Source organism: Pristiophorus japonicus, chromosome 15 (assembly GCF_044704955.1).
Source record: "Pristiophorus japonicus isolate sPriJap1 chromosome 15, sPriJap1.hap1, whole genome shotgun sequence".
In the NCBI taxonomy this organism is placed as follows: Eukaryota; Metazoa; Chordata; class Chondrichthyes; family Pristiophoridae; genus Pristiophorus; species Pristiophorus japonicus.
Window position 1 is genome coordinate 43,979,849 of NC_091991.1, and position 27,505 is coordinate 44,007,353.

General features: G+C 42.5%; 1 protein-coding gene across 3 annotated transcripts in view; it reads left to right on the forward strand.

The window, feature by feature from the left end:
* tmem168b (transmembrane protein 168b) overlaps positions 1-27,505 on the forward strand; it is a 51,759-nt gene that overhangs the window by 14,769 nt on the left and 9,485 nt on the right. For 2 of the 3 annotated variants that reach the window (XM_070900378.1, XM_070900379.1), the window contains 3 exons: positions 7,633-8,887; positions 11,207-11,349; positions 21,971-22,245. In XM_070900378.1, coding sequence (XP_070756479.1) covers positions 7,633-8,887; positions 11,207-11,349; positions 21,971-22,245 — 1,673 coding nt within the window. Of the gene's footprint in view, positions 1-6,662; positions 6,848-7,632; positions 8,888-11,206; positions 11,350-21,970; positions 22,246-27,505 lie in introns of all 3 variants that reach the window. The other variant, XM_070900380.1, reaches the window with a different exon arrangement.

Genomic DNA, 27,505 nt, shown 5'->3' on the forward strand with positions numbered 1-27,505 from the left:
GAATAAGGCTCCTCCCACAGCCAGCTCCTGCTTCCTCCCGACCCGACTCGACTCCCGCTTCCCGCCTCCCGACCGGACCCGACAGCCGCTCCCCCCCCCCCCCCCCCGCCTCCGGACCGGACCCGACACCCGCTCCCCCCCCCCCGCCCCCGGACCGGACCTGACACTCCCCGGACCGGACCTGACACTCGCTCCCCCCCCCCTCCCGCCTCCGGACCGGACCCGACACCCGCTCCCCCCCCCCCCCCCGCCTCCGGACCGGACCCGACACCCGCTCCCCCCACCCCCGGACTGGATCCGACCTGACCTCCCTCCCCCGCGACCCGAACCGAACCGACCCAACGCCACCTACCTGTAAATCTGGTGCTGGGGACGGGCCCTGCCCGAAGTATCGGGCCCGGCCCGTTCAGCCTCCCTCCCCGTTCTCCTCCTTCCCCCCCCCCAATCTCTTTCCCCCCCAATCTCTTTCCCCCCAATCTCTTTTCCCCCCCCAATCTCTTTCCCCCCAATCTCTTTCCCCCCCCAATCTCTTTCCCCCCCCAATCTCTTTCCCCCCCAATCTCTTTCCCCCCCCAATCTCTTCCCCCCCCAATCTCTTCCCCCCCCCAATCTCTTCCCCCCCCCAATCTCTTCCCCCCCCCAATCTCTTCCCCCCCCCAATCTCTTCCCCCCCCAATCTCTTCCCCCCCCCAATCTCTTCCCCCCCCCAATCTCTTCCCCCCCCCAATCTCCTTCCCCCCCCAATCTCCTTCCCCCCTAATCTCTTCCCCCCCAATCTTCCCCCCCAATCTCTCCCCCCCCAATCTCTTCCCCCCCCCCAATCTCTTCCCCCCCCCAATCTCTTCCCCCCCCAATCTCTTTCCCCCCAATCTCTTTCCCCCAATCTCTTTCCCCCCAATCTCTTTTCCCCCCCAATCTCTTTTCCCCCCAATCTCTTTTCCCCCCTAATCTCTTTTCCCCCCTAATCTCTTTTCCCCCCTAATCTCTTTCCCCCCCTAATCTCTTTTCCCCCCTAATCTCTTTTCCCCCCTAATCTCTTCCCCCCCCCCAATCTCTTCCCCCCCCAATCTCTTCCCCCCCCCACAATCTCTTCCACCCCCACAATCTCTTCCACCCCCACAATCTCTTCCCCCCCACAATCTCTTCCCCCCCCACAATCTCTTCCCCCCCCACAATCTCTTCCCCCCCCCACAATCTCTTCCCCCCCCCACAATCTCTTCCCCCCCCCACAATCTCTTCCCCCCCCCACAATCTCTTCCCCCCCCACAATCTCTTCCCCCCCCCACAATCTCTTCCCCCCCCCCACAATCTCTTCCCCCCCCCACAATCTCTTCCCCCCCCCCCCACAATCTCTTCCCCCCCCACAATCTCTTCCCCCCCCACAATCTCTTCCCCCCCCACAATCTCTTCCCCCCCCACAATCTCTTCCCCCCCCACAATCTCTTCCCCCCCCACAATCTCTTCCCCCCCCACAATCTCTTCCCCCCCCACAATCTCTTCCCCCCCCACAATCTCTTCCCCCCCACAATCTCTTCCCCCCCACAATCTCTTCCCCCCCCCACAATCTCTTCCCCCCCCCACAATCTCTTCCCCCCCCCACAATCTCTTCCCCCCCCCACAATCTCTTCCCCCCCCCACAATCTCTTCCCCCCCCCACAATCTCTTCCCCCCCCACAATCTCTTCCCCCCCCACAATCTCTTCCCCCCCCACAATCTCTTCCCCCCCCACAATCTCTTCCCCCCCCACAATCTCTTCCCCCCCCACAATCTCTTCCCCCCCCACAATCTCTTCCCCCCCCACAATCTCTTCCCCCCCCACAATCTCTTCCCCCCCCCCCAATCTCTTCCCCCCCCCCACAATCTCTTCCCCCCCCCCACAATCTCTTCCCCCCCCCCCACAATCTCTTCCCCCCCCCCACAATCTCTTCCCCCCCCCCACAATCTCTTCCCCCCCCCCACAATCTCTTCCCCCCCCCCACAATCTCTTCCCCCCCCCCACAATCTCTTCCCCCCCCCCACAATCTCTTCCCCCCCCACAATCTCTTTCCCCCCCACAATCTCTTCCCCCCCCCAATCTCTTCCCCCCCCAATCTCTTCCCCCCCTTCTCCCCCCTCCCCCTTCTCCCCCCTCCCCTTCGCCCCCATCCCTCCCCCTTCGCCCCCATCCCTCCCCCTTCTCCCCCTTCCCTCCCCCTTCTCCCCCTTCCCTCCCCCTTCTCTCCCTCTGCTCTCCCCTCTCTCCCTCTACCCCCCTCCTCCCCCTTCCTTTCGCTGTCAGAAACACAGACACTGACGAACAGAGAATGAGAGACACACAGACAGACAGAGAGATAGAGACACAGACAGAGAGATAGAGACACTGACAGAGACACAATGAGGGGGGCATCCCAGCACGCTGTTGGAAGGCTCCCGGTGCTGCAGTCGGTAAGTAGAAAATGTTTTATTTATTGATTTAAAAAAAAAAATTATTTCTTATTAATTTTTTTTGATTGATTTATTGGTTGATTTATTGATGTATTTATCATTTATTATTGATGATGGCTCTTTATTTGTAAAACTGAAGTGTTTAATGTTTGTAAACTTCCCTAAAAACATCCCACCCCCACCATTCCCTACGCCTGATTTGTAACCTACGCCTGATTTTCTAAAGTGTAGACAAGGTTTTTTCGAGCGTACAAAAATCTTCACTTACTCCATTCTAAGTTAGTTTGGAGTAAGTTTTCACTGACGAAACTTTGAAAACAGGCGTAAGTGGCCGGACACGCCCTTTTTTGAAAAAAAATTCTGTTCCAAAGTGAAACTGTTCTAACTGACTAGAACTGGAGCAAACTAAATGACGAGAATTCCGATTTCTAAGATACTCCGTTCTACACCAGTTGCTCCTAAAAATCAGGAGCAAATCATGTGGAAACTTGGGGCCATTGAGTCTAATTAGGTTTCTATTTCATACATATGAGATAAATTACATATATCGTATTAAAAACAATTATCCCGGCATATTTGATCACATGCTATATACTTATCAATGCTATAACCAATTAGATCTTTTGGATGACTTAAACTGAGGCTCAGTCTGCCCCCTCAGGTAGATGTAAAAGATCTCACGGCACTATCTGAAGATGAGCAGGGGAGTTCTCCCGGTGTCCTGGCTAATAGTTTATCTTTCAACCAACATCAATAAGCAAATTATCTGGTCATTTATCTTGTATGTGGAACCCTTGCGCACAAATTGACTGCCACGTTTCCTACATTACAACAGTGACCACACTTGAAAAGTACTTCATTGGCTGTCATGTGATATGTGATGTCCTGTGGTCATGAAAATCTCTCTGTAACTGCTAGTTCTTCAATGTGGATAACATTGTCAGTATAGTCCAACTCATCATCATAGGCAGTCCCTCGAAACGAGGATGACTTGCTTCCACGCCAAAAATAAGGATGAGTTCACAGGTGTTTCGAATGAAGAACCCGAACTACATCCTGAAGCGTGGAAGATGCCTGTGCGTGCATTTTTTTAACGTGTGGTGACCTTTGCACACCAGCCACCACACGGGCTTGACGGAGCTAGATCTTGGTCCAGTGAGTGGCAAGGACTACCCAAGACAACTAGAGACCTGCTCTGCTGCACGGACCTAGTGCGCACACATACCGCAATGTGGGCTGGCCCGTGCTGCTCCTGGCACCGAACTCACGCCTCCCCTGGGCCCCGATCACATCCCTCCACAGTCTCTCGCCGCTCCTTCGCCCAGATCTTGCTGCTCCTGCTGCATCTTTTTTTTACTCATAATACACTCAGCAATTGTACACTATTCACAAATAATACAGAAATGCCCTCACGTCCTGCGAATTCTTCTCTGTGTTTCAGGACACCCCCGACCCTTTTGCTTTGTGAGTTTTTAAAAAAAAAAACATGGTAGTGGGGTAGTGGGGTAGAAATTAGTTTGGACAGCGCTCCTCGCGAGGGTCAGAACAGGGGCACTGAAGGGTTGGTGGGAGGGTGGCGGGAGTCCAACTGATAATGTTTCCGAAGGCCTATTTTAACTCCTGACAGGAGTAGACAGTAAGTCCGTGTGGGAGCCTTAGTTGAAGACTTTGAAGATTTTAACTGCTGGGCCTCATTTGAATGCACCTGGTCAGCTGCTCGAATAGTATATAATAACCTAAAGAAATCCCACCCACAACTTGCATTTCTGCCTGCTTCATGTTTGACGGTCACCAAGTTGTATAGACTAGAGCAAAGAATTTTGTAGAACCAACAGATCTTCCATGGCATTGCTGATATGTTTTGTTATTCGACTGAAGTGTAACTGTATAACTTAGTGTGTATGCCCTTTTAAGGCCAGAAGTAGTAATTGCTGTGATGTCCTGGCCCAATTAGTAGTTAGGTATTTTTGAGCAGAGCTTCCAAGTCAAATAGAGTTCAAAAAGGCTTTTCTGTTGTTAAGAAATAATGGTCCGGATTTTGTGGTGGGTAATGACGGTAAACCGGCAGTGTTCGCCATCATTACCTCTCTGAAACTGATGTAACTTCAGGATTTAGCACATGAGCAGCTAAACGTGGAATTCCTGATGTCGCAGAAATCCTGACGTTGTGGTCAGTCATTCACTGCTCCGACACAGGCTGCACTGTGGACCGGCAATCAGTGGAACTGACGAAAATGTAAGTTTTTCCACACTAATCACTCTTAAACTCCCCATTAAATGTTAAGCCTTGTTGGAATAGGTGTAACTTTGGTATTAAAAGCATATTGACTGCTAAACAACCATTCTGGCCCTGAAAAACTAATTTTATATTTGTGGGATGTCAAATTTCTCCATTATAAAAATTACTAGATTTTTTAAAAAGTTCGTTCATGATATTTCAGCTTCTACTGTAACCCAATGTGTATGTCCCAATCTTTATATCGCTCTCGTAACATTTTTTTAAAGTGCAGATAATCAGTGCTTTTCATTTCCTGGTTTGCTGTCTGAGATTCCTTCAATGTGATTGGCTGCTTAGGCAGTTTGATGATGTCACTGCAGCTCAACACTAAGAATTTCCTGTTGACAGCACAACAATTAAGTACACTTCATGGAAGCTAAAGTTTTGTCCACTGATCACGAGAGCTCTGTGGGCAGCTTTCTTCGAGGTCAGTGGCGATTGCCGTCGACCACAAATTATGTACTATTCTCTATACATTGGAAATGATTGGCTTTCTTTCTCTTATAAAAAACATTATGACACACATTTGTATATGTTACAGTGTGATAGCTGAAGTGTGACAGATGTATACCAGGATAAGACTTTCTAAATTATATATGTGCATATTAGAAAATCTCCTATGGAACTGCTAACAGTGAGTAAGAATACGCTGTTCTATAAAAACAGGAACATTAAACCATGTAAAATACATTGTCTGTTTTTTCTGAAAGTCTAGGCATATATTTTAAGACAACAAATTCAAATAATTGCTATTAGATGATCACTGGGTGAATTCTTACAGTGCTGTAAATATTAGTGGATCCCCCATTGCATTGCTCAAAATAAATCAGTGAGTACTCTGTTTTAAAAGGGCAAGAGCATTATACCATTATTCAGCTGAAATTGGTCTATCTCTTTACAGGCATAAGATCTAATTGCTGTAAGATCCTGAAGTGAATTAGAGGTTAATTGCTCTTAGAGAAATTCTGGCTTTTGAGGTCAAGGTAGTACTTTCTGTTTGCAGGGACCATTTCATAGAATCATAGAAATTTAGAGCACAGAAGAAGACTACTTGGCCCGTCGTGTCTGTGCTGGCTCTTTGAAAAAGCAGTCGTGTTTAGTCCCACACACCTACTTTTTGTCCATAACCCTGTAAGTTCTTCATCCTCAAGCACCTGTCCAACTCAGTTTTAAAATGATTTATGAAATTAGCTTTCACCACCTTTTCAAGTAGAGTGTTCCCGATCCTGATAACTCTCGAGTGAAAAATATTTTCCTTATCTCCCCTCTAGATCCTTTACCAGTGATGTTAAATCTATAATCTCTCCTCATTGACCCACTCGCCAGAGGGATTGTTCAGATTGAAAATAACTGTCTGTCTTTTTCTTTTTTTGGATTTTTTTTTTGAAATGTAGCTCCTGATATTGGGAAAGTTTTCTGTAGATTAGAAACGATTGATACTCTTTTTAAAAATATATATATTTTAAATGTAATACAAAAATTTTAATGACGGTGACATTTGAAGTGTGATGGGTGCATTTCAAAACTTTTATATAAGTTGATATGTATTATAATGTATGCAGTGAATAATCCACTGCAAAGTCGCATTTGTTCAGGTTGATAGACTTTATCTTACAATGTGTTTGCCAAAATGCAGTTTGCTATTATCACAATTGTCCATTGTACTACTGTTAAGAGTTAGCCAAGATTGATTTAGTTATGAAAACTGAAGCTAAATTCACAGACAGGAGTTCTTCATTATAATTGTAACTGTTCTTTTCTTTAGATATTTATACCATCGGTTTATCAACACTATTCTATCGTCATTGTTTTATTAAAGCTTCAAATCCCTTGTTCTCACCTACATTATTTTGTCAGTTCTTTTTTCGATTACCATACAAGCCATAAACTCTTCCCCAATAATTGACTTGACTCATTTAAGACTGTTCTTTGTGAATTTGTTTTGTCTTCTCCTCTTCAGCTGTGGCTCAGTGGGTAACACCCTTGCCCTGTGAGTCAGAAGGTCGTGGGTCCAAGTCTTACTCTAGAGCCTTGAGCACAAAAATGCGGGCTGACACCCCAGTGCATTGCTGAGGTAGTGCTGCACTGTTGGAAGTGTCGTCTTTCAAATGAGACGTTAAACCGAGTCTCCGTCTGCACTCTCAGGTGATGTAAAAGATCCCATGGCACTATTTGTAAGAGGAGCAGGAGAGTTATCCGCGGTGTCCTGGCCAATATTTACCCCTCAATCAACATCACTAAAACAGAGTACCTGAACATTATCACATTGCTGTATGTGGGAGCTTGCTGTGTACAAAGTGGCTGCTGTGTTTCCTACATTACACTTCACAAATACTTCATTGGCTGTAAAGCTCTGGGATGAACAGTGGTCTTGAAAGGCGCTATATAAATGGAAGTCTTTTCCTTTTTCAAGATAATTCAAATATTTACTAACCTTGTTGGATTTTTAAAAAACCTAAGAATATTGCAGTATAATTGCATCCAATTTCGTAAGATTGTAATATTACCACTCTTATCTCCAAAGTAATTCACCATTACAATTTCACTTTCCAACTAGCCAGACAAAATATTCATTGGGAGCAAATAGGAAGGATGCTGCCATCCAAAATACCCCATCACATGATGACATAATCCTTTCTTCAGAGAGAGATAACTTTCAGTGAATCATGTGATTGCACAAAAAGAACTGTAGAATGCCTAACAACTGATTCATCTCATTAAAGCTACAGTATTAACTCCTAGGTATCGTCACTAACCAATGTTTTGGTGACTGATACCTGAGAGTGAGCACACATGATAGAACAATAGTAAGGTTCAGTTGACATTTACCAGCTTCGTGTTTATGCCATTTTGTTACTGCCTTGCAACTGCTCCACTAATCCATTTATTCTGTATGTATTGTCTTTCAACAGTATTATTATTTTTTGTAGGACTTCTCACTTGTGCGAGTCTGGTTCTTCAGTAACAAATGGCGCCTTAGGAGATCATCGGCATCTCCACTCTGCAGAATCACCCGGAGTTCAGTCAGAGCCTTGTCAATCATATTACATGTGTAAATCACTGCGTTATTGTGTGAGCCACTGTCTTTATGCAGTCATGACTAAAGTGGAGGAACTTAACAGAGAAGCAAATATGCATACCTCAATTCGATACCTTGGCTACCTAGCAAATATAAGCTTGCTGGTGTCAATTTGTATGGGCCTATACGTCCGATGGGAGAAAACAGAAAATATATTACTGCTTGTCATATTCATCCTGGGACTTTTTGTGCTTGGTATTGCTAGCATTTTGTACTATTACTTCTCCATGGAAATGGCAAGTTTGAGCCTGTCACATCTCTGGTTTGGATTTTTGCTCGGCCTTCTCTGTTTTATCGATAATTCTAGATTTAAAACTGATGCGAAAGAAGAAGCCACCAAATACTTACTATTGACCAGCATTTTGATTAGAACTTTGTGGTCAGCGGTGGAGCGAATTTGTGGGTGTATCCGACACCGACCTGCCCTGTTAACATGTGCAGAATTTCTGGAGCTGGTTGGATTTGCCATAGCCAGCACTGCTATGTTGATGCCCAACTGCTTGAGTGTTGTCTTGCTTGTTTTCGCTTTGTCGATGTTGATTGTTGATCTACGGATGAAGTCTTTCCTAGCCGTTCCAAACCTGGTAGTCTTTGCAGTGATTACGTCCCTGTTGTTTTTTCCATCTTTGAAAATTAGCACTAATCCCTTTGCCTTGGCTTGTTATTTCAGCCGTTTGATTTGTGACCCACTACTGGATCTTTACTTCAGTGGCCTATCTGTTACTGAACGGTGGAAGCCTTACCTGTATGGCCGGGCACTGTGTAGACGAATCTCCATATTTCCTGTAGCATCTATTGAGCTAATATTCTTTATTCTCGCTGCATTAAAACTAAATAACTTAGACCGTTGGTATTTTCTGATACCAGGATTTTCTATATTTGGGATCTTCTGGTTAATCTGCCATATAATTTTTCTCATAACTTTCTGGGGTTTTCATACTAAGCTCGGTGAATGTCAAAAAATCTACTATACTCATAGGATAGACAATAAGAGTCTGGACTGTGTTATGGCATCCAAAGGAATGCGTCATTTTTGCTTGATTTCCGAGCGATTGCTCTTCTTCAGCCTATTATCCACTGCAGTTCTGGGTGCAGTCTCTTGGCAGGTATGTGATTATAATAATTTTTCTTTATTTGCCATTAGTGTGTCCATAAACACTGATTTACAATCCACTGTTTAATTGGTATCTTTCACATGTTTCAGGGTGTGAGCCACATATGTTGTATTATGTGAACTTGCACATGCATTATAAAGGCAGATACCAGCCTAGTAATTTATAACTACTTAAAAAATCTATATTGTGGTTAAAGTTAAGGGTCTGCGACAGTTATCCTAAAAAGAGACCGAGCACTGTGTGCTTTAGTTACCATGGAGTATTTTATTTAGTTTGAGAATCCCTATTCTAGCATTAAACATGCTTGAACATTCATTATCCCCATTGGTAGGTCTTTTATTTTAAATGTATACTGAAAATATAGTGGCATGTAGCCTTTTTAGAACTGGAGGTTTAAACATGTTAATAGTCAGTCGTAGCTAATTAAACCAGTTTGTTTTGTTAATCTATGAATTTTCAGCAACTTTATAAGTGAGGTATTTGTTCACTGAGGTGGGGAAGCAACGTGTGTGTTGACTTGCATCATTGTTCAAATTCTTGAAACCAGTTAAAGTGATATTGGGAGAGACCTAGTTTACCTCTGCCTCTTTGGTCAAGAAATGGTGCTTGACAACAGGGAGTCAGAAGAATAAACTAAATGGGGAAACTATTAAAATAATCTATGAATGGTGATGAACCTGGCAACTATCAGAATAAAAATTCAGTTGCCATTAAAGCTACAAGTCCCGGGCTAATGCTCACATCCTTGATCTAAGTTGCTATACCTCAGCAACTTTCCCTGTCCTCAGCATACTACCTAGTGGCCTCCCCTGGCCCTCCACTCCCCAACCCAGCTGCTTTTCTCTCATCCTTCTAGTGGATTTCCATGTACTCTGCTCATATTTGTGATGGCCTTTTAAGTTTACAAATATTGTACGATTTACTGATCACTGGCATGGGGGGGTTGGGCTTGCACTTTGAGCTCGTAAGCCACATAGAAACTAAATCTGAATTGCCAGCTATCGTCTAATCCTGGGCCTGAAAAAAACATTCTAGGAAAATTGGTATAAATAACAATATGAGTAACATTACACCAGATACTGTTTGAACAAGAAAGGTAGGCAGTGAGATTTGGCTGCCTCTGAGCTGCTGCCCTTTGGTTGGCCTATACAAAAAAAATATATACAAATGTGTCTTTTGTGAATTATTTTAATGCAAAAGTGTTTTTATTAAATTTGCAGGGGTGCGCTTTAATATTCTAAAACATAATTTTTGGTCAATACAATTAATTCAAAAATGCAGATTTTGCCCTGACCAATTATTTAAGATTGTTGTTCTGTTCAAATGAATAGTGAAATATATTTCAATATTTTACAACTGAATTAAGTAGCAGAAAAGGTGCTTTTATAAATTATTTTTAAATTTAAAAAGATTGCTTCCCAAGAATTTAATTAAATGCTGTTCATTTGAAAAACCTAACTTGAATTTATTTATTTGGCTTAAGGTACTAAATTTAAAAATAATCAAAGTACTTGAGATAAGAGTATTTTAAATGAATTAATTCATTTTCAAATAAGGCTTGCATCTTTTTGTATATGTTCAGTGGCCAGACATAACAAGCCATAAAATATGAAAGTACTATTTATGAACATGCTAACTGCAATCACTTAAGAGTCAAATGTCACATTTAAATAAAACCAAAACAGTTCATGCAAATTGCTTTAAAAGTATGATGATGCTTCGCTAACACAGCAATGCTCGTTTCATTTTTCTGTTTCATCTCTTTAAATTTATTTATTTACATCAAAGAAAATAAATTATGCTGTGAAGATAAATGGATTGCAAATGTTGCAATATCAATGTCAATGTCAAAAACTAGCAAGCATCACTGTTAAACACAAATGTGTTCCTTCTGCTTTCATTTGTAGATAATGCTTTTTTAAAAAATCAAACGAGCTTGATTAATAAAAATGTTGTGGCTTTTATGTAATTATTGTCCATTAGTTACACCATGGCAGCTTCATTGTTATAGCAGCCCAGTTGCCTGCAGCTGTGTGAGCATGGATACAATGGACCAGGTGCCATCTTGCACTGATGGATGGATACCCACCTGGGTCTTTATTAGTGGTGGTGGGCTTGGGAATGTAGTGATGTAGAGCTTATCTGGAGACTGATGGATATATTTTAAGATTGCAAATGTTACTGAACAAGCATTAATTTAGAATGAAATGTCACTTATTTGTATTTATTAATGATTAACTTCCTTGTATATTACAAATATCCTGATCTCTGAAGCTTCCTACTGAAATGTTTTGTCTCTGTTTACTACAGCCAACAAATGGGACATTTATGAGTGTGTTCCTCATTGTTTTACCATTGGAATCCTTAGCTCATGGTCTTTTCCATGAATTGGGCAACTGCTTAGGAGGAACATGTGTAGGATATGCAATTGTAATTCCTACAAATTACTGCAGGTATTCTTCTGTATTATAACTAATACTGTTAATAACCACAAGAATAGCAACTGTGTATGTCCTGACTTGATCAATGCATTTGCTGCTTGTAATTTTGTAATCGTAACATTTGCCATTCTGCACTACTTCTCCAGTCTGTTGACTGTTGCTCTGTTTTATTATGTTGCATTTAACCATCACTATATATTTCTTAACATTGATCAAAAATAGAATACTAAATTCTGTGTAACTAGTGTTTAGACAGTTTACAAAACTAGCAAACAGACCTACTGCTTTAGAAAACAGACTTGTTATATAAGGTAACATCTATGTTAGAAGTGTGTTACAATGTGGTAGCACATTAAGGCATCCATATGATATCCTATAATGACTGTAAAACTCAAGCAACTTAGCATCACTTGAACCCAGAGGTTTGTTCACACCTTTGAAACATATTCCTATACATGGGCTGGAGGTTGCAGCACTGACAGTTGTCACAGAAAGTTATAATTCAGATTCACATTTGTTGTTCTTTTAAAATTCCATAGATTCTCGAACGGTTCTCGTGCATTGGAAGGTAGCAAATGTAACCCCACTATATAAGAAAGGAGGGAAAGAGGAAACGGGGAACTATAGACCAGTTAGCCTGACATCAGTAGTAGGGAAATTGCTAGAATCTATTATTAAGAACATGGTTACGGGGTACTTGGACAATAATAATAGCATTAGGCAGAGTCAACGTGGATTTATGAAAGGGAAATCATGTTTCACGAATCTGTTAAAGTTTTTTAAGGTTGTAACTAGCAGAATAGGTATGGGGGAACCAGTGGATGTGGTGTATTTGTATTTTCAGAAGGCATTCAATAAAGTGCCATAATGGAGGTATTAAACAAAATGAAGGATTGGGAGTAATATACTAGCATGGATTGAGGAAAACAGAGAGTAAAAATAAACGGGACATTTTCGGGTTGGCAGGCTGTAACTAGTGGGGCACCGCAAGGATCAGTGCTTGCACCCCAGCTATTCTCAATCTATATCAATGATTTGGACAAGGGGACGAAATGTGATATATCCAAGTTTGCTGGTGATACAAAGCTAGATGGGGTTGTGAGGGGGATGCAACGAAGCTTCCTGGGGATATGGATAGGCTAAGTGAGTGGGCAAGAATATGGTAAATGGAATATAATGTGGAAGTTATCCACTTTGGTAGGAAAAATTGAAAAGCAGAGTTTTTTAAATGGTGAGAGATTGGGAATGTTGTTGTTCAGAGGGACCTGGGTGTCCTTGTACACAAATCACTGAAAGTTAACATGCAGATACAGCAAGCAAGTAAGAAAACACATGGTATGTTGGCCTTTATTATAAGAGTAACGATGTCTTACTGCAATTATATAGGGTCCTAGTGAGACCAGACCTGGAGTATTGTGTACAGGTTTGGTCTCCATACCTAAGGAAGGATATACTTGCATAGAGAGAGTGCAACGAAGGTTCACCAGACTGATTCCTGGGATGGGGGATTTGTCCTATGAGAAGAGATTGAGTAGACTCGGCTATATTCTCTAGAGTTTAGAAGAATGAGAGATGATCTCATTGAAACATATAAAATTCTAACACGGCTTGACCGGGTAGATGCAGGGAGAATGTTTCCCCTGGCTGGGGAGTCTAGAACCAGGAGATCACAGTCTCAGAATAAGGGGTTGGCCAATTGGAGATGAGGAGAAATTTCTTCACTTGGAGGACGGTGAGTCTTTGGAATTCTCTACCCCAGAGGCCGTGGAGGCTCAGTCGTTGAGTATATTCAAGGCAGAGGCCGATAGATTTTTGGAGATTAAGGGAATCAAGTGGCTTGAGGAATGGTGCAAGAGGGAGGGATTCAAATTCCTGGGACATTGGAACCAGTTCTGGGGGAGGTGGGACCAGTACAAACCGGACGGTCTGCATCTGGGCAGGACCGGAACTGAAGTCCTAGGGGGAGTGTTTGCTAGTGCTGTTGGGGAGGGTTTAAATTAATACGGCAGGGGGGTGGGAATTTATGCAGGGAGACAGAGGGAAGTAAAATGGGGGCAGAAGCAAAAGATAGAAAGGAGAAAAGTAAAAGTGGAGAGCAGAGAAATCAAAGGCAAAAATCAAAAAGGGCTACATTACTACATAATTCTAAAAGGACAAAGAGTGTTTTAAAAAAAAACAAGCCTGAAGGCTCTGTGTCTCAATGTGAGGAGCATTTGTAATAAGGTGGATGAATTAACTGCGCAGACCGCAGTTAACGGATATGATGTAATTGGGATTATGGAGACATGGCTCCAGGGTGACCAAGGCTGGGAACTCAACATCCAGGGGTATTCAATATTCAGGAAGGATAGACAGAAAGGAAAAGGAGGTGGGGTAACGTTGCTGGTTAAAGAGGAAATTAACGCAATAATAAGGAGGGACATTAGCTTGGATGATATGGAATCTGTATGGGTAGAGCTGTGGAACACCAAAGGGCAGAAAACGCTAGTGGGAGTTGTATACAGACCACCAAACAGTAGTAGTGAGGTTGGGGATGGCATCAAACAGGAAATTAGGGATGCGTGCAATAAAGGTACAGCAGTTATCATGGGTGAATTTTAATCTACATATAGATTGGGCTAACCAAACTGGTAGCAATACGGTGGAGGAGGAATTCCTAGAGTGTTTTAGGGATGGTTTTCAAGACCAATATGTCGAGGAGCCAACTAGAGAGCTGGCCATCCTAGACTGGGTGTTGTGTAATGAGAGAGAGTTAATTAGCAATCTTGTGTGAGGCCCCTTGGGGAAGAGTGACCATAATATGGTAGAATTCTTCATTAAGATGGAGAGTGACACAGTTAATTCAAAGACTAGGGTCATGAACTTAAGAAAAGGTAACTTCGATGGTATGAGACATGAATTGGCTAGGATAGACTGGCGAATGATACTTAAAGGATTGACGGTGGATAGGCAATGGCAGACATTTAAAGATCACATGGATGAACGTCAACAATTTTACATCCCTGTCTGCAGTAAAAATAAAACGGGAAAGGTGGCTCAACTGTGGCTAACAAGGGAAATTAGGGATAGTGTTAAATCCAAGGAAGAAGCATATAAATTGGCCAGAAAAAGCAGCAAACCTGAGGACTGGGAGAAATTTAGAATTCAGCAGAGGAGGACAAAGGGTGTAATTAGGAAGGGGAAAAGAGTAATCTTGCAGAGAACATAAAAACTGACTGCAAAAGCTTCTATAGATATGTGGAGAGAAAAAGATTAGTGAAGAGAAATATAAGTCCCTTGCAGTCAGAATCAGGTGACTTTATAATGGGGAACAAAGAAATGGCAGACGAATTGAACAAATACTTTGGTTCTGTCTTCACTAAGGAAGACACAAATAACCTTCTAGAAATACTAGGGGATCGAGGATCTAGGGAGAAGGAGGAACCGAAGGAAATCCTTATTAGTCAGGAAATTGTGTTAAGGAAATTGATGGGATTGAAGGACGATAAATCCCCAGGGCCTGATAGTCTGCATCCCAGAGTACTTAAGGAAGTGGCCCGAGAAATAATGGATGCGTTGGTGATCATTTTCCAATATTCTATAGACTCTGGATCAGTTCCTATGAATTGGAGGGTAGCTAATGTAACCCCACTTTTAAAAAAAGGAGGGAGAGAGAAAACAGGGAATTATAGACCGATTAGCCTGACATCGGTAGTGGGGAAAATGTTGGAATCAATTATTAAAGATGTAACAGCAGCGCATTTGGAAAGCAGTGACAGGATCGGTCCAAGTCAGCATGGATTTATGAAAGGGATATCATGCTTGAAACATAGAAACATAGAAAATAGGTGCAGGAGTAGGCCATTCGGCCCTTCTAGCCTGCACCGCCATTCAATGAATTCATGGCTGAACATGCAACTTCAGTACCCCATTCCTGCTTTCTTGCCATACCCCTTGATCCCCCCAGTAGTAAGGACTTCATCTAACTCCTTTTTGAATATATTTAGTGAATTGGCCTCAACTACTTTCTGTGGTAGAGAATTCCACAGGTTCACCACTCTCTGGGTGAAGAAGTTTCTCCTCATCTCGGTCCTAAATGGCTTACCCCTTATCCTTAGACTGTGTCCCCTGGTTCTGGACTTCCCCAACATTGGGAACATTCTTCCTGCATCTAACCTGTCTAAACCCATCAGAATTTTAAACGTTTCTATGAGGTCCCCTCACATTCTTCTGAACTCCAGTGAATATAAGTCCAGTTGATCCAGTCTTTCTTGATAGGTCAGTCCCGCCATCCCGGGAATCAGTCTGGTGAACCTTCGCTGCACTCCCTCAATAGCAAGAATGTCCTTCCTCATGTTAGGAGACCAAAACTGTACACAATACTCCAGATGTGGCCTCACCAAGGCCCTGTACAACTGTAGCAACACCTCCCTGCCCCTGTACTCAAATCCCCTCGCTATGAAGGCCAACATGCCATTTGCTTTCTTAACTACCTGCTGTACCTGGATGCCAACCTTCAATGACTGATGTACCATGACACCCAGGTCTCGTTGCACCTCCCCTTTTCCTAATCTGTCACCATCCAGATAATAGTCTGTCTCTCTGTTTTTACCACCAAAGTGGATAACCTCACATTTATCCACATTATACTTCATATGCCATGCATTTGCCCACTCACCTAACCTATCCAAGTCGCTCTGCAGCCTCATAGCATCCTCCTCGCAGCTCACACTGCCACCCAACTTAGTGTCATCCACAAATTTGGAGATACTACATTTAATCCCCTCGTCTAAATCATTAATGTACAGTGTAAACAGCTGGGGCCCCAGCACAGAACCTTGCGGTACCCCACTAGTCACTGCCTGCCATTCTGAAAAGTCCCCATTTACTCCTACTCTTTGCTTCCTGTCTGACAACCAGTTCTCAATCCATGTCAGCACACTACCCCCACTCCCATATGCTTTAACTTTGCACATTAATCTCTTGTGTGGGACCTTGTCGAAAGCCTTCTGAAAGTCCAAATGCACCACATCAACTGGTTCTCCCTTGTCCACTCTACTGGAAACATCCTCAAAAAATTCCAGAAGATTTGTCAAGCATGATTTCCCTTTCACAAATCCATGCTGACTTGGACCTAACATGTCACCTCTTTCCAAATGCACTGCTATGACATCCTTAATAATTGATTCCATCATTTTACCCACTACCGATGTCAGGCTGACTGGTCTATAATTCCCTGTTTTCTCTCTCCCTCCTTTTTTAAAAAGTGGGGTTACATTGGCTACCCTCCACTCGATAGGAACTGATCCAGATTCAATGGAATGTTGGAAAATGACTGTCAATGCATCCGCTATTTCCAAGGTCACCTCCTTAAGTACTCTGGGGATTTATCGGCCTTCAATCCCATCAATTTCCCCAACACAATTTCCTGACTAATAAGGATTTCCCTCAGTTCCTCCTCCTTACTAAACCCTCTGACCCCTTTTATATCCGGAAGGTTGTTTGTGTCCTCCTTAGTGAATACCGAACCAAAGTACTTGTTCAATTGGTCCGCCATTTCTCTGTTCCCCATTATGACTTCCCCTGATTCTGACTGCAGGGGACCTACGTTTGTCTTTACTAACCTTTTTCTCTTTACATATCTATAGAAACTTTTGCAATCCGTCTTAATGTTCCCTGCAAGCTTCTTCTCGTACTCCATTTTCCCTGCCCTAATCAAACCCTTTGTCCTCCTCTGCCGAGTTCTAAATTTCTCCCAGTCCCCGGGTTCGCTGCTATTTCTGGCCAATTTGTATGCCACTTCCTTAGCTTTAATACTATCCCTGATTTCCCTTGATAGCCACGGTTGAGCCACCTTCACTTTTTTATTTTTACGCCAGACAGGAATGTACAATTGTTGTAGTTCATCCATGCGGTCTCCAAATGTCTGCCATTGCCCATCCACAGTCAACCCCTTAAGTATCATTCGCCAATCTATCCTAGCCAATTCATGCCTCATACCTTCAAAGTTAGCCTTCTTTAAGTTCTGGAGCATGGTCTCTGAATTAACTGTTTCATTCTCCATCCTAATGCAGAATTCCACCATATTATGGTCACTCTTCCCCAAGGGGCCTCGCACAACGAGATTGCTAATTAATCCTCTCTCATTACACAACACCCAGTCTAAGATGGCCTCCCCCCTAGTTGGTTCCTCGACATATTGGTCTAGAAAACCATCCCTTATGCACTCCAGGAAATCCTCCTCCACAGTATTGCTTCCAGTTTGGTTAGCCCAATCTATGTGCATATTAAAGTCACCCATTATAACTGCTGCACCTTTATTGCATGCACCCCTAATTTCCTGTTTGATGCCCTCCCCAACATCACTACTACTGTTTGGAGGTCTGTACATAACTCTCACTAACATTTTTTGTCCTTTGGTGTTCTGCAGCTCTACCCATATAGATTCCACATCATCCAAGCTAATGTCCTTCTTAACTATTGCATTAATCTCCTGCTTAACCAGCAATGCTACCCCACCTCCTTTTCCTTTTATTCTATCCTTCCTGAATGTTGAATACCCCTGGATGTTGAGTTCCCAGCCCTGATCATCCTGGAGCCACGTCTCTGTAATCCCAATCACATCATATTTGTTAACATCTATTTGCACAGTTAATTCATCCACCTTATTACGGATACTCCTTGCATTAAGACACAAAGCCTTCAGGCTTGTTTTTTTAACACCCTTTGTCCTTTTAGAATTTTGCTGTACAATGGCCCTTTTTGTTCTTTGCCTTGGGTTTCTCTGCCCTCTTTTACTCATCTCCTTTCTGTCTTTTGCTTTTGTCTCCTTTTTGTTTCCCTCTGTCTCCCTGCATTGGTTCCCATCCCCCTACCATATTAGTTTAACTCCTCCCCAACAGCACTAGCAAACACTCCCCCTAGGACATTGGTTCCGGTCCTGCCCAGGTGCAGACCGTCCGGTTTGTACTGGTCCCACCTCCCCCAGAACCGGTTCCAATGCCCCAGGAATTTGAATCCCTCCCTGCTGCACCACTGCTCAAGCCATGTATTCATCTGCGCTATCCTGCGATTCCTACTCTGACTAGCACGTGGCACTGGTAGCAATCCCGAGATTACTACTTTTGAGGTCCTACTTTTTAATTTAGCTCCTAGCTCCTTAAATTTGTTTCGTAGGACCTCATCCCTTTTTTTTACCTATGTCGTTGGTACCAATGTGCACCACGACAACTGGCTGTTTTCCCTCTCTTTTTAGAATGTCCTGCACCTGCTCCAAGACAGCCTTGACCCTTACACCAGGGAGGCAACATACCATCCTGGAGTCTCGGTTGCGGCCGCAGAAACGCCTATCTATTCTTGACAAATTGACAAATCTTCTCGAATTTTTGAGGATGTAACTAGTAAAGTGGACAAGGGAGAACCAATGGATGTGGTGTATTTGGACTTTTAAAAGGTTTTTGACAAGGGCTCACACAAGAGATTAGTGTGCAAAATTAAAGCACATTGTATTGGGGGTAATGTATTGACGTGGATAGAGAACTGGTTGGCAGACAGGAAGCCAAGAGTAGGAATAAACAGGTCCTTTTCAGAATGGCAGGCAATGACTAGTGGGGTACCGCAAGATTCAGTACTGGGACCCCAGCTATTTACAATATACATTAATGATTTAGATGAAGGAATTGAATGTAATATCTCCAAGTTTGCAGATGACACTAAGCTGAGTGGCAGTGTGAGCTGTGAGGAGGATGCTAACAGGCTGCAGGAGTGGGCAAATGCATGGCAGAGGGAGTATAATGTAGATAAATGTGAGGTTATCCACTTTGGTGACAAAAACAGGGAGGCAGAATATTATCTGAATGGTGACAGATTAGGAAAAGGGGAGGTGCAACAATGTCATGGTACACCAGTCATTGAAAGTTGGCATGCAGGTACAGCAGGCGGTGAAGAAGGCAAATGGCATGTTGGCCTTCATAGTGAGAGGATTTGAGTATAGGAGCAGGGAGGTCTTACTGCACTTGTACAGGGCCTTGGTGAGGTCACACCTTGAATATTGTGGACAGTTTTGGTCTCCTAATCTGATGAAGGACATTCTTGCTATTGAGGGAGTGCAGCGAAGGTTCACCAGACTGATTCCCAGGATGGCAGGACTGACATGAAGAAAGACTGAATCGACTAGGCTTATATTCACTGGCATTTAGAAGAATGAGAGAGGATCTCATAGAAACATATAAAATTCTGACGGGATTGGACAGGTTAGATGCAGGAAGAATGTTCCCGATGTTGGGGAAGTCCAGAACCAAGGGTCACAGTCCAAGGATAAGGGGTAAGCCATTTAGGACCGAGATGAGGAGAAACTTCTTCACCCAGAGAGTGGTGAACCTGTGGAATTCTCTACCACAGAAAGTTGTTGATGCAGTTCGTTAGATATATTCAAAAGGGAGTTAGATGTGGCTCTTATGGCTAAAGGGATCAAGGGGTATGGAGAGAAAGCAGGAATGGGGTACTGAAGTTGCATGATCAACCGTGATCAAATTGAATGGTGTTGCAGGCCCGAAGGGCCAAATGGCCTAATCCTGCACCTATTTTCTATGTTTCTATATGAGGATAGTGCAGGAAAGTGGAATTGAAGTAGAAGATCAGCCATGGTCTTATTAAATGGTCGAGCAAGCTTAAGAGGCCAAATGGCCTACTCCTGCTCCTATTTCTTATGTGAATTTACAGTCTCAGCCATATCATTATGGGAAATAAAGCCAGAAAATGCACTGTAGGTCAATCAGCACCTCGAGAAAAGACGGTAACATTTTGGGTGTATTTATACTCTTCTTTATGTGGTGGTACATTGAGTGCAAGAGCTTCCCTGCAGAATTGAAGGGGGTGGGTGGTGGCGGGGGAAGTCCTTATGTCAACTATCATGCAGCTGCTTACAGAGCTGCATTACCAGAGCCCCCGGAGCACGTTAGTTTTCTGCTGTGATACACTGCGTGACTTAACGATAAGCAAGCACAAAAAGGGCAAAAACGAAGGCAACTTATTATAAAAAAATACTCTCCTGTATGTATGCTACATCTAACGATTGTAAACTAGAAGTAAGTAGTTACCCTACTTTGAAAATCAATTGGGTGGGGGGGGGGGGAAGAGATTGTGGCTTCCTTCAGACGAACACCTCTGACCCAAAGAGAATCTACGAAAATACCTGGTGGTCCCGGAAATACATAGGATTCCGTTCGGAGGCCTTCATTCGCTGTGCAGCGTACGGGAACATGTCCTCCAGATATGTATTCGTATCCTGGAATCACATGGGCCTGGAACACCAATCATTATCTAGTATTCTCATTGATAATAATGAGAGCTCTGTTTTACGAGCTCCCATTGCTATCAATGAGAATACCCACCTAAAACAAGAAAAACAACAGAATAAATAAAAAAAAACTCACATATTTAAAATGAATTGAAATTGAATGTAATTAAATGTTTTAGAAAAAAATATATTTTTGGAATTTTTTTTTATGATTTTAATAGGGTTAAAAATAAACTTGCCTTAATAGACAGGGTTTTTAATATGAAAATGAGTGATTAACTTTAATTTTTCTATGTTTTAAAACTCTTATGCTGGTAAAAGTAGGCTATACGCCTGCTTTTACCAGGTGTAAGAGTTTGAAGGACATTCGCTGGGCAAGAGTTGGGTAAATAGCCCAATTTCTGCCTTTCTGTCCTTCCAGGATATCCTTCCTGCAGAGATGTGTTGGAAGAAATTTACCAGGTCTGCAGCCGTGTCTCGGACCTTGTAGATTGGGATCATCTGGCTGCTGATAGAGATTGGCAAACACAATATTGTGAGTGGACTTAAACATTTTGGGGGAATTACAACATTTGAGAAGAGTGCCTTGATTCTTCAGCCTGCCCCACGGAACCTCTGGTTGGTGGAGCCCATGGGAGGTCCTGGCACCATGCTCTTTGGGCTTCCAGCAAACAGTTGAACAAGGAAAGAAGGCAGCCGGCTCCCCTTTCCCACCTCACTAACATAACTCTCTCCGACCTGCATGTATTGCAGGTGCAGCCAAGCTCACCTCTGAATGCCCCCAAAAATCCCCTTTTTCCTGACCTTTTATGAGTGATGGGGCAACGATTAGGAAAATCAGACTTTGTCTTCTGATTCAGTGTCTGTAAATTGATTTATTTTAAATTAAAGTTTGCTTTATGAACTATGTTGAAATATGGTCTGACCTGTAAGCATACCTGCACTGGAAGACTGGATGACCTCTATGAATCTGGAACCGTAGACACTTCCTGTAGTGTGCCACTCCAAACCAAATGTTTATACTTAAGTAACTGGAAGGAAACAAGATGTAGAGAAACTGAAGGAGAACCGGCAAAAATAATGAGACTTACAGGTTTAGGTGTTGCTTCAGCTAAAATGAGTGGATAATTCCATGTGTATGAATTCATATAAGCACTTATAGCACAGCTTTCAAATTGTCCTATCGTGAAGTATCAGCTATGAAATAACTTAAATGAATTGAGAACACGCAGTATGATGTTTTTAAAATCAAATTTTGAATAGCCTAGACAAACTTACTAGAGCAGCTAGTTAAATATTTATTTGTGTATTTTAGCGTTAATTTTTAAATGTCTTTTATGTTTTGTTTTCTTGTAGTCCTGATGGCCAGCCAACTCTCCTCCCTCCTGAGCATGTGCAGGAGTTGAATCTACGTTCTACAGCCACGTTAAGTTCTATCCAACGGTTTTTTGCCTATCACATGATAGAGACTTACGGCTGTGACTACTCGACCAGTGGCTTTTCATTTAACACTCTTCAATCCAAAGTAAAGGCATTTCTTGACTTGCGTACACCTGATGGACCCAGACATGACACCTACATCCTGTATTATAGTGGCCATTCTCACAGCTCTGGCGAGTGGGCATTAGCAGGTACTGTATGTAGACTAATGTGGTATCTTTGTTATTGCAGGTTTTAAAAGCTATTTAGCATATTAATAGGAAGGTCATCCTCATGTACAAAATGGTTTGTTTAACCTCGGAATGCTATACATATATGTGTGTATGTATGTATATATGTGTATAGTACCCAATTTGAAAACTAAGTCTCACAAAATGTTTTACATTAGGGCTTGAATGATTTAATCTATAGTCTTAATTTACTTTATCTGGTGCAATTTTCAAAGTGTTGAGGTGAATGACAGCTATTTTGGAAAGGTTCTAGAACACTGTTCAGTACAGCAGGTGGTATTTCAATAACTATGATCCTTTTACTCTTGGGTCACTTGAGTAGATGTTTATAAATTCAAGGCAGTCTTATGATGTGAGCTCTTATTCACCAGCGATTACTTTGATAAGTAAACACTCAGATGAGATTGTCATCTAATTTCCATGACCAGCTGTGTCCTTATATTATGGAATTCTGACCTTCAATTCCTCCATTCGATCCTAAAATAATTTTGTCCCTCTAAGCATTATTTAGCACTGTGCTTGAGATATTGAGGCAGATTTATTAAAAACACCATCAACAATATATATACGTTGTATGCAAGCAAATACCAGGGACAACACCCTGGTTTATGAGGACTTTTAGAAGTGGAGGAATCTTGGTGAACTGAGGAGAGATCTAAAAGGATATATGCTTTTTTAATTGTCATTGGTATATAAAGAAATAAATTACTTGTATTTACATCAGTTTAATTATTTTAATTCAGTAAGTTCAAGCATACAAACTCACAAGATACACTAGCTATCCATGGTGAATATACAAGGCATTTTTACAATATGATCTGGCAGTGATTTTAAAACTAAGATTGACTTTTTTTAAAACCTTAGGATTGAAAATGTGCTTATCAATGAAGAAGCTATTGACAGCAACTGCTTTGTTCTGTGAAAGGGAATTCTGTGGTGCTGTAAATGCATTTGTGATTTTAATGTATGGTAATGTAATTTGCAGTGTTAAATTAAATGGTTTAATCCCTACTGGATACGAAACTTGTTCACACATTTTCAGGAAACTGTCAAATCTCTATTTTTAGAACTCCAAATGTTGGCATCTTTCAGCTGTTCTCAATAAACTTTTGCTTCAAAGCTGCTAAAAGTACTTCCTTAGTGTGTTGTAAACTATACAGTGAAGGTAGTTCCAGTATCACACTTTATCAGCTATGATTGAGGAAAGAGCCCATATAAAATGACAATATATTAAAAAAAAATGTAGCTCTGTTTAGCTGCATATCTCTGTCAGTCAGAAGCTCCTTAAATAGCCATGAGATATATTTTCCTGAATTTAATTATTTTTATTTCACCTGTGAAGTTGGTTGTTATCTGTTCTATCCCAGCATAACAAGTGCAGAAATATGATATTAGAGATCATTACCATCACCAGGACCAGCCAAATGAACTGCAACGGTCTTTTCCTGATCTGTACATTGCTATGTTCCGAGTTCCAAGCATCATATTTGAAATGGCAGATGCTACAGTAATTGAACATATAATTGAACCTCTAAATCAGATTAACGTACTCACATGGGCCCAGTTTTATAAATGAATAATGCATAAACACCTATATTTGTTGTAATAGGTGATCAAATTTTATGCACTCTATGCCACTATTGACAACTTTAGTCCACAACAGAGGTGTTATAGCTTTTGGGTCTCACTGGTGCATACCACGAAGCCACATGGACCACGTGTAGAGGTAGACTTTTATCCTGAGTGTCCTTCAGGCAAATAGCCAGCAGAGTTGGGAGACCAGGTACATTTTAAAGGCGATATTAATATTTGGCTGGGGGGCTGGAGCAGATAACGAGTGCCATGGGGCAGCCTGGTGATTCTGGGCCACTGTAATAAGACATAAGACATAAGAATTAGGAACAGGAGTAGGCCATCTAGCCCCTCGAGCCTGCTCTGCCATTCAATATCACGGCTGATCTGGCCATGGACTCAGTTCCACTTACCCGCCCGCTCCCCGTAACCCTTAATTCCCTTATTGGTTAAAAATCTATCTATCTGTGACTTGAATACATTCAATGAGCTAGCCTCAACTGCTTCCCTGGGCAGAGAATTCCACAGATTCACAACCCTCTGGGAGAAGAAATTCCTTCTCAACTCGGTTTTAAATTGGCTCCCCCGTATTTTGAGGCTGTGCCCCCTAGTCCTAGTCTCCCCTACCAGTGGAAACAACCTCTCTGCCTCTATTTTGTCTATCCCTTTCATGATTTTAAATCTTTCTATAAGATCACCCCTCATCCTTCTGAACTCCAACGAGTAAAGACCCAGTCTACTCAATCTATCATCATAAGGTAACCCCCTCATCTCCGGAATCAACCTAGTGAATCGTCTCTGTACCCCCTCCAAAGCCAGTATATCCTTCCTTAAGTAAGGTGACCAAAATTGCACGCAGTACTCCAGGTGCGACCTCACCAATACCCTATACAGTTGCAGCAGGACCTTCCTGCTTTTGTACTCCATCCCTCTCGTAATGAAGGCCAACATTCCATTCGCCTTCCTGATTACCTGCTGCACCTGCAAACTAACTTTTTGGGATTCATGCACAAGGACCCCCAGGTCCCTCTGCACCTCAGCATGTTGTAATTTCTCCCCATTCAAATAATATTCCCTTTTACTGTTTTTTTTCCCCAAGGTGGATGACCTCACACTTTCCGACATTGTATTCCATCTGCCAAACCTTAGCCCATTCGCTTAACCTATCCAAATCTCTTTGCAGCCTCTCTGTGTTCTCTACACAACCTGCTTTCCCACTAATCTTAGTGTCATCTGCAAATTTTGTTACACTACACTCTATCCCCTCTTCCAGGTCATCAATGTAAATTGTAAACAGTTGTGGTCCCAGCACCGATCCCTGTGGCACACCACTAACCACCGATTTCCAACCCGAAAAGGATCCATTTATCCCGACTCTCTGCTTTCTGTTCGCCAGCCAATTCTCGATCCATGCTGATACATTTCCTCTGACTCCGCGTACCTCTATCTTCTGCAGTAACCTTTTGTGTGGCACCTTATCGAATGCCTTTTGGAAATCTAAATATACCACATCCATCGGTACACCTCTATCCACCATGCTCATTATATCCTCAAAGAATTCCAGTAAATTAGTTAAACATGATTTCCCCTTCATGAATCCATGCTGCGTCTGCTTGATTGCACTATTTCTAGCTAGATGTCCTGCTATTTCTTCCTTAATGATAGTTTCAAGCATTTTCCCCACTACAGATGTTAAACTAACCGGCCTATAGTTACCTGCCTGTTGTCTGCCCCCTTTTTTAAACAGAGGCGTTACATTAGCTACTTTCCAATCCGCTGGTATCTCTCCAGAGTCCAGAGAATTTTGGTAGATTATAACAAATGCATCTGCTATAACTTCCGCCATCTCTTTTAATACCCTGGGATGCATTTCATCAGGACCAGGGGACTTGTCTACCTTGAGTCCCATTAGCCTGTCCAGCACTACCTCCCTAGTGATAGTGATTGTCTCAAGGGCCTCCCTTCCCACATTCCTGTGACCAGCAATTTTTGGCATGGTTTTTGTGTCTTCCACTGTGAAGACCGAAGCAAAATAATTGTTTAAGGTCTCAGCCATTTCCACATTTCCCATTATTAAATCCCCCTTTTCATCTTCTTAGGGACCAACATTTACTTTAGTCACTCTTCCGTTTTATATATCGGTAAAAGCTTTTACTATCTGTTTTTATGTTTTGCGCAAGTTTACCTTCGTAATCTATCTTTCCTTTCTTTATTGCTTTTTTCGTCATTCTTTGCTGTTGTTTAAAATTTTCCCAATCCACTAGTTTCCCACTAACCTTGGCCACCTTATACGCATTGGTCTTTGATTTGATACTCTCCTTTATTTCCTTGGTTATCCACGGTTGGTTATCCCTTCTCTTACCGCCCTTCTTTTTCATTGGAATATATTTTTGTTGCGCACTATGAAAGAGCTCCTTAAAAGTCCTCCAATGTTCCTCAATTGTGCCACCGTTTAGTCTGTGTTTCCAATCTACTTTAGCCAACTCTGCCCTCATCCCACTGTAGTCCCCTTTGTTTAAGCATAGTACGCTCGTTTCTGACACCACTTCCTCACCCTCAATCTGTATTACAAATTCAACCATACTGTGATCACTCATTCCAAGAGGATGTTTTACTAGGAGATCGTTTATTTTTCCTGTCTCATTACACAGGACCAGATCTAATATCTCGCAGCCTAGCAGGTCTCCGCACCGGAATAAGGAAGATCTGTTGGATGGGGGTGGGGTGGGTGGGGGGGGGAGGGGTGAGGTGACTTGGAATAGTAGTAGCCAAAGCTGCTTTTGTGAAACCTGGAGGAACAGTTCTCTATTCAATTCAAACAAAACAAATCGGCAAATAGGACTGAATGGCCTGGGCTTTGAGGGCTGGATTACCAAGGCGCAGGAGCTGTACATCACCTGAGGGCTGCAGGTTGGACACATCCTTCTACAATATGTCTTGCCAGGAACTAATAGGCTGTCCTGTTATATAGCACCTGCTTGCACTGTGTATTGTTCAGAGTGCTGAATTTAATTAATATAAACGCAAAATTAAATGAGTCACAGATGGCTGGCCGATGAATTAAATTTAAATCCATCTGGTCGCAAAGGCTTGCATTGCTCAGTAGGTCATTTTAGCTTTGATACTGCCTGTCCCTTTTATAGAAAAACAAAGCACACTTGCAAAAAATAATAAAATGTCTCAGCGCACAGATGATGCCATTTTGGTTTTACCATAAGTTTCCCACCATTGTAACTGTCATCATCTGATTATTCATAGTTTGTCAATTTATGACTGTGGTGTAGGAAAGAGTACAAATCCAAACCTTGACAACCTCATAGGGAAGCCTGATCCCTGGCGGTGTAGCTGGGAGCAGAGAGAGGGTTGTATACATGGCACCAACAAAGAAAATGGGATATGGATTTCTATCACTACTAATCTCCGTACTATTTAGCCCCTTTGTTATGAATGTTCTCATAAAGTTGTTTAGTACATTGAATATTTTCAGGCACCCAGTATCAGCATCAAGTACTCCTAGATCATTACAACGCAGTTAGTCGTAGAGTAAAACCCCACCTTACTTCCCCCGGCCCCCCTCCCATGGCATGCCTCAATTCCCACCTTGAGCACCACCAATGAATTGGTGACATTTTTAATTTTCCACGGCTTC